At 29.0% G+C, this 15173-nt stretch overlaps 1 protein-coding gene across 1 annotated transcript in view; it reads right to left on the bottom strand.

The window, feature by feature from the left end:
- The window catches only part of LOC107454829 (spectrin beta chain, non-erythrocytic 5), a 183503-nt gene that overhangs the window by 86221 nt on the left and 82109 nt on the right, over positions 1–15173 (bottom strand). The window contains exons 30-39 of the mRNA XM_087155893.1: positions 13812–13935; positions 12615–12761; positions 12264–12530; positions 10235–10362; positions 8022–8208; positions 6771–6968; positions 4081–4197; positions 2021–2134; positions 1063–1245; positions 42–187 (exon numbers count right to left, since the gene is read on the bottom strand). Of these exons, the coding sequence (XP_087012019.1) occupies positions 42–187; positions 1063–1245; positions 2021–2134; positions 4081–4197; positions 6771–6968; positions 8022–8208; positions 10235–10362; positions 12264–12530; positions 12615–12761; positions 13812–13935 (1611 nt within the window). The remainder of the gene's footprint in view (positions 1–41; positions 188–1062; positions 1246–2020; positions 2135–4080; positions 4198–6770; positions 6969–8021; positions 8209–10234; positions 10363–12263; positions 12531–12614; positions 12762–13811; positions 13936–15173) is intronic.

The raw sequence follows: 15173 nt of genomic DNA on the forward strand, positions 1-15173 counted from the left end.
AATTCAATCAATACAAAAAAATTTAAAAAATAATAGCAAACCTTAAGTAATCCAAACTCTCCCTTACATCTGTGACAAAGTAACAATTACTATTTATCAGTCTTTTTGCAAACTCCTCATATTGCATAACTCGTTTTGAGCCACTTTCCACACGAGTTTTAAAAAATTCAAAGTTTTGGTTCAGTACCTGCAGATTAAATAATTTATATTACTTACAATATTGTGAAAGCATTGAAGCATATAAAGCATTAAAAATAAAATAATTCGCAAATATTTTTAAACAATTATTTAAATTACGAGAATTCAAGTCATGGCTAAAATGCTATGAAATTTGAGAATATTAATAGGAAAGAACACTAATTAAATTTATGTTAGACGGGAATTCATATCTTCGTCGAAATACCATAAATTTTGAGAATATTAATCATTATGAACTCGAATTAAATTTATACTAGGCAAACTTTATCATCACGTCAAGCACAAAAAGTAGTACATAAAAGTAAATAATTTAAACCACTGTTTATGGTAATTATTTATTACTTTTTATTATTATAATTATTATTATTATAATTATTATGATTATAATTATTATAATTATTATGATTATGATTATTATTATTATAATTATTATTATTATGATTATTATTATTATAATCATTATCATTTATTATTATAATTATTATCACTTATTATTATAATAATTATCATTTATTATTATAATTATTTATTAATTATTTAATTGTTATCTTACCATTTTCAACCAAAACAGTCAGATAACAATAAAAAAGATGGTATTCAAACTCTTAACTGTGAGAAAAATCGTTTATTGACTGTTTTCTCCTAATACATAAAAAAAAATTCTATTTGAGAATAGAATTTAATAATAATTTTTATGCAAAGATTAACTGCTTTCATATTTTACTAATATTAGTAACTGAAGCTGTCATTGTTTGCAGTAAACTTTTCCACCAACAGAAACATCATAAATTATGAATTAATTTCAATAAATTCAATTCGATTAAATTAAATTAAGTATGCAATAAAAATTCAATTTTTATTTACCAAAACGTGCTCATAATCTTCACCATAATCTTCTGATGCGGCTATTTCTATTTGTTCAGCAATCCATTCCTTTAGCTCTTCTGTTTCATTTTCAAATTCATATCGGCTTTTGGATTCCAATAATTTTTGCCTTTTCACAGTACACAATTTTTGAAGGTTTTTCATTTCTTGATTGATAACATCCTGAAATTTGGTTAAGTTTTAAATAAAATGCCTATATAAGTTGTATTAGTATGTAAGTGAAATGCATGCAAGATATATAAGTGTGTATGACAGTAAAATTAATTATGGCCTAATTGCACATGCAATGACGACTTGTAAGCTTAATCAAAACCAGAAAAAATTCAATCTAGTAATATTGTTAGTATGAAAAACTAAGTTTTATGAATAAAAAGATTTCATTTACAGTTTGTTTTAAGTTTTTATATTCTATTTTTCTTCCTTCTTGCCATGACACGTTTACATGGAGTTACAAGAAACCGTGTATGGTTGTTAGAATAAGGCTTCTCTTATATAGCACATATAAGGACAATTATTTATTAAATTCTACAGCCTATATTCTATAGCTTGTAGTCACATTGGGGTTCGATGTAGATGTTTCATACAAATCTTTCTGCATTGATTCATGACTTAAAATAGTCATATATAAATAATTTCTGCTGCATAAATAATTATTTAACAAAAATTGTGTCTCAAACAAAATTGTGGTCGAAATTTCCCGCAAAGTCGAAAGATTCCATCTCGAAATTTTCCCACAAATCCAGTCGTTAATTTCCCGCAAATCTCAAGATTCAGCATTTAATGAAACAAAATGAATAGATTTTAACATGCAAAGAATGCTGTATACATAAAGCACTTGGAATATTTTAAGAACAGTAATAGTTTAGAATAAGTTTAAAATTTGCATTCACGCATTAAATGTTAAGACTATCATTATAAATTTTGAAGTTGATTTTACCATTCTATTCTTTATAATCTTGGAATCTGGATGATTTGATTCAATTAAATTTTCTGCCTGATTTCCAAGTTCATCGACTAATCCCTTGTACGAATCAATTTCCAACTCCAATGCCTGTAAATTGAAACCATCAATGAAACAGAAAGCACTTTACAATAAAAATTGAAAAAACAATTGGAAAGATTAATTTTTATAAACTCGTTTGTAAGCATCAAACATGTATAAATCAAAACATGCATAAAATCAAACTAAAGTATTATTTAGAACAAAAAACTAATTTATTGAATAGAATCAGAATACACGAATCTGTTTAAATTAGGTGAGTTTTTGCAATTAAAATTATAAGAATAATATTGCGAAGATCTACAATAATTAGTAAAAATACTAAAACTACTGAAGATTCTATTTGTAAGTCTACTGAAACTTTTGAAGATACTATTTGTAAATCTGCAGAAACTACTGAGGATACTATTTGCAAGTCTACTGAAACTACTGAAGATACTATTTGTAAGTCTATGGAAACTACTGAATATACTATTTGTAAGCAGGGCTGACAACTTCTACGCTTTTTGTAAAAGTTTTTTCTAGTGGCATCCATGTTTATGTTTCAATGTTTTATCTTCATTTAATTCATTGAAAATTATTTTCCGCAACACTGTATATAAATGATTTAAAAGTTGATATACAACACCAATTTGATCCAGCTTTTTCATGGTAAGGATTTTAAAATGTTGGCGAAATTACCAAAAATTCTAAGAGCTATGGTGTTTAAATGCCTACCACTCTAAAATATCTCGCAAAAAGCGTAGTAATTGGCAGGCCTGTTTTATAAGTCTACTGAAACTACTGAAGATACTATTTGTAAGCAGGGCTGCCAACTTCCTACGCTTTTTGTAAGAGTCAAAAAGTGTAGTAATTAGCAAACCTGTTTGTAAGTCTGCTAAAACTACTGAAAATACTATTTGTAAGTCTACTGAATAGATTAAATTTTATACTTGGAATTATAAGTACAGGAAATTTAATAGAAAATGTTACTTAAGAACGCTGTTTTATAAGAAATTTCAAAATAGTTTTATACATATTGTAATATTTAAAACTAGGGACCCTGCTTGCTGCACTCACCTTACGCCGGAACAGCTTTCACAGCTCCCTTCGGATTGCTTCGCAATTCAAACTCGTTTCGTTCGCTCATTGGATACTGGCGTATTTAAGAGTAACTTTGAATGTATGCTGATACTCGTTTTTAAATAAATTTTTAAAAATATGCAACATATGCTGCCTCTGCAGCCCTTGATTTATAAACATTTCGTCCAATTTACGAACATTACACTGAAAAAAAGTATGATCAAAACATCCGCAATATGGTATTGATTATATGGTATTGATTTATAAACATTTCATCCAATTTACGAACATTACACTGAAAAAAAGTATGATCAAAACATCCGCAATATGGTACATTTAACCTTGTTACTGACTCTATAGGAGTACCAAAAATCTGGATAATTTTTAACGGAATGTTTTGGTAATGATTTCGGTAAAATTAAGAATTGAATATCATTTTTTAATATGTCATAAAACTCGGTGAATATGGTAAAATTTATAAGTTTCATCTTAATACCTTTGAGCGTGGCATACCAAATGAATGGTTTAAATACCGTATATTTCGGATTTTAATACCAGAACCATATAGTACCATATCCTTAGTTAAGATCCTTACCATCTAGTACAGTAATTTTAACAGAATTTTTTTTTCTGTCTGCACTTTGATGTCAACAAAGTTATAAATTTTCGTATTTCGTACTAATTAGTTATGAATATATCTTTCCAAAGAGTAAAAATTCAAAATAAATTTCTATTAAACAGTGCCGGTATTTCATTATTAAGTTTGCAAAATACTAATAAAAAATTAAGTCATACATAATCAGCGAACAGTAAAAGTAAACAATAAAGCCATTATTATTGCAAATTGGAATTACCTGAAATTATCGCTCTTTTTTAATTTTTTGTTATATTTGTTACACACAGTTCGTTAAGAAAACATAAATTCTCTTCTTTACCTTATGTTTTGTTAAAAGCTTTATGACAGCATCTTCATCTTTTCCATAATCAGCGTTTGTAAGAATTTCTAACTTCTCAGCAATCCAAGCATCGATATCTGCTGCTTCACTGTAAAACTACAAATAGAATAACATAACATTCCACCTTTATTGTTTTATTATATTATATTTTAAGATGTTTCGTTGATTCATCTTTATTGGATATAAATGAAGTTTATACTGAGTTAGCATAATTCAAAATTCAATTCATAGTTCATAGAAATAATTCAAAATTCAATTCATGGTTCATAGAAATAATTCAAAATTCAATTCATAGTTCATAAAAATAATTCATAGCTTATAGAAATAATTCATAGTTCAAAAGGTCAGATATTTAAAATTCGATTTCTCAGGAACTATTCGACCGATTTTGCATTATACATTTTGCCTTGTAAAATCATATTCTGCAGAATGATACATAATTTGTATACCTTACAATTCGATATTTTTTCGACCATTATTATATAAAATAATAAAAAATTATAAAAATATACTAAAAGTTACTATTTGTCTGTAATTATCTTCGGATAAACAAATTTTATAATTGTGTGCAAAAAATTTTCAATTCACTTAAAAAGTTCCTGAGATATGGCGAAATACGCAGAAAATAAAATTAACATTAGCGGTTTCAAACTTCGGAACGCTCTCCTGACCAAACTATGGGGACTATATTTGCCAGATTTCCCAAATTGCTATACCCCCTTTATTATGGGTTTCAGAAATCTTAATCCGTCAAAAAAAAAGGTATGTTTATTTAGAGAAAGTATGTTTTTGTGGCTGATTTCGTCACTTAAAATATCTTCTGCACTAGTTATTTGGCATATTTTAGGTAACCCCAATCCAATCATTGAGATTGAGTATTAGAACGTGAAGGCCCGATTATTAGATCAAAAATTATTCAGAGTGGTCTACTTTTTTCCGCACTGTACACTATTTGTTGTAAAGGAACTGCCACCATTTTTGTTATTTAGCAACTAAAATTTATAATTACAGTAAAATATAATACACATAGGAGTCAGTAAAGTTAGTTCCATTATACAGTAAAAAATTATTAATTAAGAATGCATATTTGTACCAATTTCTTGAAATAAAATTAGTTTGTAAATCAAACATACGCGTAGCACAGCGAGGATATTAAAGTGAATTTGAAGTAGGATTAACAGAACAGAAGCGGATAGAAATTATACATTACAAAATTATTTAATACAGTTCTCAGAAATTAAATTTGGTTCATGTGATTAAAATCAGCGTTGATCAGCAACAAACTCTCACTAATTTATTCTGGATTGCAAGCAAACTACTAGAGTGCCAACATTTGTGTTGTTAGAAGTGAAAATAATTCTCATATGGTGAGAAAGCATGGTAGTTTGGTGTAAGCTTGTTCAGTTTTAGCTGTTTTGATTGGACCGTGGTGGCTCAGGGGCTAGAGCGCTTGCCTACCAATGAGGTGGCCCGGGTTCGAGTCCCAACGATGGGTGGTTGATTCAAATTTCGCACCCGTCTCGCACCGACTACAGCGCTGACGTAAAATATCATCAGTGGATAGAGTTCCTTTGCCGTCAAGCTAACCGTGAGAAGTTTTAGTGGTTTAATTCTCCATGTAGCGCAAATGTGGGTTAGTTCCCACTGCTTATTTTCACTTCTAACAACACAAATGTCAAAAAGTCTTCCACGAAGGCAAATTTCTTCCAATATTTGATCCAGGAGTTCCCTTGTCTCCTGGATTGTATAAAATGATTTTATTCAAATTAGGCAGATTTGAATAAAAATCACTTAGTAGTGTAATCATAATAATCATTTAGTGTAATCAATGTAGAGTTCCTTTGCCGTCAAGCTAACCGTGAGAAGTTTTCTTGGTTTAATTCTCCATGTAACTTGAATGTGGATTGGTTCCCTCAAAAAGTCCTCCTCGAAGGCAAATTTCTTCCAATATTTTATCCATGAGTTACCTTGTCTTCTGGATTGGGTTCGAAACTGAAAGGCTATGGAGTAGAACATCCGTAGTCGTAAACCCAAAGCTGGGTCGGCTGTCGTGACGGTTTTAAAATGAAATAAAAAAAGAGTTTAGATTTAATTACATTCTTTAAATCGTATGTGAAAGCTTGTTTCGGTGTTAACCTGGAAAAAAGTGTTCCTTTACACAATTGTTTTGAATTCTTCAACATCATGTAAAGAAATATTTTTACTTATACGATGTATTACAATTATAGTAGAACGATGTATAGTATTACAATAATAACGCTCGTTTCGGTGTTAACCTATTAAAAAGTGCTCCTTTACGCAAATGCTTTAGATTCTTCAACATCATATTCGGAAAGATTATTACGTATACGATATATAGTATTACCATAAGAGTAGTGCGATGTATAGTATTACAGTAATAAAATGATCAATAAAAAATGGTTAAAACCGTAAGGAAGGAAGAAGAAAAATAATATAACAACTATTGTGACTAAAATTTACAAAATAAATGAATCATGTCATTATAATTTACCATATGAAGCAAAATTTTAAATTCCTTTTTTATCATTTTGCTTTTATAAATATTAACTTAAAATCAGACATTACTAGGAAAATATAGAAAAAGTATATTTTATTAAAGTTATTATTTTCTTATAAGAAAATATATCAGGTAACTACTCAATACTTACTGATTGTGCTTTATAACTAATGTTTGCTTTTTCTTTCTGAGTGTTAAACTCTTTTAACAGTTGAGTCCATTGTTCTTTCATCAAAATTGATGGTTGAGTAACGTCTACAGGACATTCATCTTCAGTGACAAGTAGAAGAACTTTTTCTTGAAGATTTTCAATGACAGCTTTATGGTTTTCAATTGCTAGTTCAAGATTCTGTAAATTGAATGTTATAATAACTAATTACTTGTTCATATCTGGTGTCTTAAAAAGTTATTAAAATCTTTGTCTAAAAGAAGACACATTCATGAACTTAAGCATATTCAGTAATATGAGCAACAATTGCAATGTTATGATTTTCATTCTAACTTTTTCTCGTTGATTTGTCAATGAAAGTTTTATGATTTTCGATCGCTAGTTCAAGATTTAGTAAATTTAATGTTATAGTAACGAATAAGTTGTTCATATCTGGTACCTTAAAAATGTTATTAAAATCTTTGTCTGAAAAGAAGGAGAGTATTTGCGTTCATGAACTTAAACATGTTATGTTTCATGAGCTTCGATCAAACTCTCAGAATTTTCATTCTAAAATCATGGTAAATTAACCGGCAATAGTCTGTTTATCCTATTAACCCAAAAATTTATGGTTAGGAACATTTTTTAACTTTACGATTTTGAAACCGTTTACAACTAATAAGGTTGAAAAACAATAAATACGAAACTGTACGGAATTCTTTTTTTTTCTTTTTTTTTTTTGCATTCAACGTTAGACAAAGGTGTAATTGTTTAAATATCAGTGCGTAAGTTTTGTTTTTGGTATTCGATTTGATTAATTTCAAATGATAATTATACAAGCACATTCGGTAAAAAAAAGTCGTATGCATTTTTGGGTACATATTTCTGCTAATTTCATAGCACATTTAGTGTACATAATTTTGTTACTGGTCAGAGCATGTATTAAGTACCGAAAGTGGTTGCTTTTCTTAAATATATCACTATATCGTAAATTTCATTTGCATTTAGATATATTAGATTTAATGTTCCCCACTGAACATCAAACTGACTCTAACGTAAACATTACATAATTTTTTAATTTATGAAAAGGGTTTAATATTTCACAAACATGGACCAAGTCTGCCTTATATTTTTAAACATCAGTTTATTTTTAAGAAGTTTTAGAAACTTATTGTTTATGTGTTAGCTTTAAGAACTTAATAAATAATTTACAGAATAGCTTATAAAAACTATGTAAGTGCATTTTGTACTTACTCCAATTTTCTTTTGGAATTTTTGAGCATCCAACAAATTGCGAATAACCGGGACTGTTGAAAGTAATACCATTTGCTCTGAAATCCACGTTTGTTCTCTCTCAACATCTGATTTGAATTGATAAAATTTCAAACAAGTTTCAAGTTTCTGTCTTCTTTCAGCCAAAGGCTTTTCTAATTCATCTGATCTAAAATGAAATAAAATTTAAGATTCATCTCTTATTTTAAAATATCCTTAAACCTATTTAAATTCAAAGGATGACATCAGATTCGAAACGGCTTCAGGGATGAAGTGTTCCTTTTCCAATAAGAAGATGCCGGTTTGAACCCAACGATGACTGGTTCATTTTGCATACAGCATTCAGTTCGCAACGACCATGGATAGTGGGATCAAGTCCCCTTCCAGCATAGTTTCGCCTAATAGAGAATTTCATTGTTTTCTTATCCTTGTAACGCATTGTAAACTAGTTTCAGTCAATGAGTCCTTCACGAAAAATTGTTGATCCCAGAGTTTCCTTGTTCTCTGGATTGTGTTGCAAATTGAAAGTCTACCAATCTGAGCATTGATAGCCATTAAGTTAAAATCAATCAGTTGCTCATCAGTAATGAACAAATGAAACAAAATAGATTAAACATGTCAACTTTAATAGACATTTCAATATGAGAAAGTTATGTCAACATGGATTCAAACCTCCATATCCTAGAATAAAAAGTTATGCTTTGGAGTGAACAAAAATCGTGTAAATCATTGTTTATCTATTGGTGTATGTTGAATTAATTATTTCGAAGCAATCATGACTAAACATATGGTCAAATAAAAAACTTGTCTTCACTCATCACGAAAATTCAAATTATTAGACTGTGTCAATAAACTTCAAGTTGATCGCTGGAAGCATCAACAGTGGTTTACTCCATTGTTGATAATATTGGCAGGAAATGACTGCTTTGTGAAAATGTGTCATCAACATATGTCGCGATCGAAAATTCTTTAAACGATAAAAATAGCAAAACTGTAATTAAAAACAGCTTTAGTAAAGAAATTAAATAATTTTCTCGTTATTACTATCATTTTATTACGATTTAATTTTTCATTTCACGAGATCAAGGTCAATGAAGTTAAACAATACACGTTTTTCTAGTTGATAATAATGCATTACCCAAGTAATAAATTAAATATGATAACTCGTAAATCCCCTTTAAAGCAGATTTACATATACATACCAACGTCTTGGTTCTCCGTGTTTTTTAAAACATTTTATAGAGTTCACATTTATTGGGTTGACAAATTAATTCCCGCCGTTTATTTATTTATTAACATTCTTATTTTTAATATTGTTGATAATGCCCTATCTAGATCATAAATAAAATATGATAACTGGTAAATCCCCTTTGTAACAGTGTTGTATTTATATACCCACGTCTGGGCTCTTTGTGTTCCCTAAACCATTTTATAGAAGTCACACATATTGGGTAGGAAAATTAATCCCCGCCGTTTTTTAAATTTATTTTTTAACATTCTTGTCTTTTAAGATTATTTATAATGCATTATCCAGATCACAAACTAAATATGATAATACCCAGGTTATAAATCAAATATGATAACTCGTAAATCCCCTTTAATGCAGATTTACATACCAACGTCTTGGTTCTCCGTGTTTTCTAAAACATTATATAGAGTTCACATTTATTGGGTTGGCAAATTAATCCCCGCCGTTTTTTATTTATTTATTTTTTAACATTCTACATCTCATTAAATGCTTTTGGCATAATATATTATTCGAAAGAGGGTGCTTTGTTTTACCGAATCTCTGTATCAGTAAAATGGAATGTCAAGTTGTAGAAAATGAACAGAAGAAAAAACGATTTTCGAGAACTACTTGATTTTGCTTTTAATCAAGGTTTCAGACAGCAATAGCTGTTCATGACATTTGTGCTATTTATGTAGAGTGTCTCATAGCTAAAAGAACCACTCCTGTTTGATATGCAAAGTTTACAAACATAAACTTTGATTTAAAATTGTTCTTTGGTTGTTAATCAACTTTCGCACGATAATTTGCTAGAAATGACATAACTAACAAAAAAAAAGAGAATGTTACACTTTAAGCTTTAAAGCAATTTTCAAAAAAGCGGGAACTTAGATGCCAACTAAATAACTTTGAAACTATAAATTAAATGTTTGTAATACATCATTAATAAAATTATCATTGTTCTTACTTATTGGTCATTTTTGTGAGAAGTTTTTGTATAGCCTCTTCTTCGCAATTAGCTTCAATTAGTTGATTTCCTTGCCCAACCAACAGTGATATCTTTGGCAGTAATGAGCTTTTTTCGTTTTCTACAGTCTAAAATATTAATAAAGTAAATAAAATTATTCATCTAATTAAATTGTGTTCTTTTATGATAGATCATAAAGCAACACCTAAAAACATGAAGTAATGCATTAATATATTAAACGAAACATGAAAATTAAATAATACACCACTTAAAACAATAAAACAGTTGAAGAAACTGTTTTTGGGAGTTCATTTAATTTTTTAATACTTACCCAACGGAATCCAAATCGAATCAAAAGCTTCTAGAAGTGTAGATTGATTTAATTATACAATGTCTATAATTTATGCCTATAACTGTTACAATTCCGTAGTAGTTTGAAGAAACGATTGTGCGTTATAAAAAATAAGCAAATGATATACACTCTTTCAAATTTTTGAAGCACTCTTTCTCAAGATCACTTGCCTCCAGATCTTTAACACGTTCACGCCGGGGTGACCCACCAGTGGGTCACGCTAGATTGTCTCATCTTGGCAACGCACCGGAGTAAAAACTGGTAACAATAAATTTCAATTTTTAGTTTTTTTCCGGGAATAATAAAAATCCATAACTACCAATTGTTTTTAACGGATGCAGTTTTTATATTGAATTGCTTCTTCGTCGTGATAAATTTCCTTACAGTGAATTGTTATTGTTGAGAATAGATTAACTCCTCCCGAATATTATCTAATATTGAAATAGTTCTTCTACCAGTATTTTCTCTTTTCCCGTACCAGTATTTCACTTTTCCCGGCGTGAACGTGTTAATCAAACTTATTATGCTTCGAAGATTTTTTTCCATAATTAGTTGAAGAAACTGTTTTGGGAAGTTAATTAAATTTTTGAGAACTTACCCAACGGAATTGATACATCCTCTCGAAGCAAGAGCTTCTAGAAGTGTAGATTGATTTAATTATGCAATGTTTATAATTTATGCCTATAACTGTTACAATTCCGTAGTAGTTTGAAGATACGATTGTACGTTATAAAAAATAATCAAATGATATCCATTCTTTCTAATGTTTGAAGCACTCTTTCTCCAGTTAACTTACCGCAAGATCTTTATTTGAATTTTCTACACAAATCTTTTGCATAATTAGTTGAAGAATCAGTTTTTGTGAGTTCATTTATTTTTATTAGAGATTACACGATGGAATCGATAAAGTCTCTCAAAGCGAGAGTTTCTAGAAGTGTAGATTGATTTACTTTTACAATGTCCTTAAGTGATGTCCATAACTACTAAAATTGCGTAGTAGTTGCAAAGTATGATTATATGTCATAAAAAATGGGTAAATGATATACACTTTTCAACTCTTTGAAATACCCATTTCCAAGTTAACCTACTTCTAGATCTTTAATTGAACTTTTTACGCTTCTCAAATCTTTTCCATAATTAGTTGAAAAAACTGTTTTTGTGAGTTCCTTTAATTTTTTTTGCAGCTTACTCGCCGAAATTGCCAAAATCTTTCAAAGCAAGAGCTTCTAGAAGTGTAGATTGATTTACTTCTACAATGTCTATAAGTTACTGCTATAACTACTGAAATTCCTGGTGGAAAGTATGATTATACGCCATTAAAAATAAGTAAATGATACACACTTTTTTAAATATTTGAAACACCATTATCAAGTTAACATACCTCTAGATCTTTAATTAAACTTTTTACGCTTCGCAAATCTTTTCCATAATTAGTAGAAGAAACTGCTTTTATGAGTTCATTTAATTTTTTTAGAATTTGCTCGACAGAATTGCTAAAATCTTTCAAAGCAAGAGCTTTTTGAAGTGTAAATTGGTTTAATTCTACAATGTTTATAAGTTATGCCTATAACTACTAAAATTTCCTAGTGTTTGCTAAGTATAATTATACACCATAAAAAATAAGTAAATCACATACATTTTTCAAATATTTGAAACACCATTCTCAAGTTAACATACCTCTAGATCTTTAATTAAACTTTTTACGCTTCGCAAATCTTTTCCATAATTAGTAGAAGAAACTGCTTTTATGAGTTCATTTAATTTTTTTAGAATTTGCTCGACAGAATTGCTAAAATCTCTCAAAGCAAGAGCTTTTTGAAGTGTAGATTGATTTAATTCCACAAGGTCTATAAGTTCATTCCAGGAATTCCCAAGCTCTTCAAGTATTGATGCAACTTCATTTTGATTGACATTCGTGTTGTCTTTAACTAGGGTTTCTCCTCTCTGAAACAAGAAATAATTTTTTTAAATTTCAAAAACTATTTTTATTTTTTTAAATATTTGTCAATAATAAAAACTACATATTACCAATAGAGTGTTTGTTAATCTATCACGATTTGCTGAAATTTCTGCTTCAAATGTTTGTTGTCTTTTCATTTTATAAGGAAGGTTCACAGAAATATCAATTGTCAAATCTTTGGCAAGTTTTGTTTTCTCCAAAATCCAAGTATTCATCTGAAAATGAAGGAAAGTTTAAATATCACAATTGGTTTTCAAAACCACTTCCATTTGTTTACTAAATTTTAATTAAATAGTTTTAAGCATAGATTTTAGATTAATTTCTAGAATGCAACTGAGCTATTGATTGTTTTAAGAAGCATTTCTTTCTCAAAAAGTAAATTTATAATTTTCTAACAAGTGAAAAATTACGAATAATTTTAGTGTTTATAATTATTTAGTTTTTAAAATGTTATAAAGTAGTAAAAATCTCAATTTGGTAAAAAATAAAAAGTAAAGATCGAATAAATGAAGAAAGCTTAATGCAGCGTTTTTACCAGTCACGAAATGTTTTGTGATATTTATTCCAAATTCAACAATTTTCAGGTATTTTTTACCTAACTAATTTATAAAATACAATTCGAAAACGAATTCGAAATTGAGGAATAGGAATATTTTTTTTTAAAAAAAAGTGGTGTTTAAAAGAAGCACTATGAGAGATTTTAGTTTGAGATTCTCGTAAAGTGCGTTGCAAAAAATTCCGAATCAAATTGCGGTAAAATATTTTTACTGTAAAATCTATTTTTACCGTAACATGTTACGGAACAAAAAATCTGATACATCTTAATTTTCACAGTAATTATCGTAAAATTACTAAATAACTCTCATTAAATACATATTTTACGGATAATGCACCCTACGGTGCCAATAATACGGTAATTTTATTCAGAATTTTTCAGGGCGTGGACACTGATGAATTATTAATGACAATATCATTACATTGTCAGAATTATTGATCGACAGAAAGTTGAGTCAATTATCTCAACTAAAGTGATTACTTAACCACCAATGAAAAAGTTACTAAATGAAAGGTTAGCTAATTTTTTTTTTTTTAAATCAGAATCTTTCATAAATATTGTAAGGTTAATATAAGACTAGCAAAAAAAAAAGGAAAACGACTTAAATATTATGTTTGAGAACGATAATGGAAGAATATTAAAACGTAACGCCTGGCATTATTTCAATCAATGGGAACAAAATGTGCTAAAAAAACGAATACTCTTTTACCTCAAAAGCATCAGCTTTAAATTCTTGAAATTCAAAAATATCTAAAAGGATATTTTTCCTGTTTTCAGCCAGCTGTTTCACTTTTTCTCTTTGTTCCACAGTTTGATCTTTCTTGATTTTTATGCTGAAATAGATTTAACTGTATCATTATCTAAGCACATATTCAAATAATCCATGTTTTTAAATCATTAAAATCTCGTACATTAATATGGCAAACTTTTGTTGGTTACATCCTTTCAAGCCATGAATCAAGATATTAGCTAATACATGAATGGCTTGTATATTCATAGATTAGACTCTGGCATTCATATGTTAGGTATCTTGCATCCATATACTTATAAATTAGCTTCTTTAAAAAATAAATTAAATTAAATATCCTTAAATAAAAGTAAAAAAAAGTTGTCTTTATTCCGAATAGGTACTTACGAATAGGAATAGGTATACAGTAGGTTTTCATCTAAGATCGTAACTTAATTCCCTAAGAGCTTCCCTCAATTCTTGAATGTTAGTCTTTTATATTAGAGAATGCGATTATTAAGCCAAAGGTTATTCAAGTCGAGATATCGTTTATTTTTACTGGTAATTTAGAAAATTTTTAATCATTGCACTAGAATACGTACAATTTTATAATAATATCATGCCAAAGACAAAAATTCATGACGGTTTTTCATTGATGGACCAGCATAAATGTGATGGTTACCATTTTGAATTTCCATCAAAAACCATCATGCAGCTTGATGGGACCATCAAATCTGCTCAACATCTCACGTTAGGAATTATTACTTTTTCATGTTAAGCCAACATAGCATACTCATCATACTATGACGAATTTTTATAATAGGCCAACAACAAAAAAAAAACATCATGATCCAACATAAATTACTGGTTATCATTAAAATTTTCGATCATGAACCATCAAGCTTTTCCTTGGGATCATCAAGACTGCCATCAAAAAAAATTCAACAATATTTGCAAGCTACACATTATAATTTTCCATCACAAACCATCGAGCTTTCTGTTGGGACCATTAAGACTGCCCAACATCCCGATATTGAAATTGATTCAGCTTTATGTTGGGTCAATCCACTCTCTTTGCTTTGGTTTGGGGGGGGACCTCTTTCACTTCTTTATATCTTACCTTTATAAGATGCGTTACCAGACGATGATCATTTTAGCTGCTCACCGCATCAAACGAAGAGAGTGTTTTCCACTACCAGCTCACACCCACACACTCCTAATCTACCTTTCTTACCCTTAATAAAAAAAATTATTGACTTTTTAGCTCCCGTCATATGAATTTTCAATTTATTTAACTGACTATTGATGTCCATCATTGTACTGAAACAACGTTTTCCATCACGA

This window comes from Parasteatoda tepidariorum, chromosome 12 (assembly GCF_982258835.1).
Source record: "Parasteatoda tepidariorum strain Cologne lab strain chromosome 12, Ptep-v5.0, whole genome shotgun sequence".
In the NCBI taxonomy this organism is placed as follows: domain Eukaryota; kingdom Metazoa; phylum Arthropoda; class Arachnida; order Araneae; family Theridiidae; genus Parasteatoda; species Parasteatoda tepidariorum.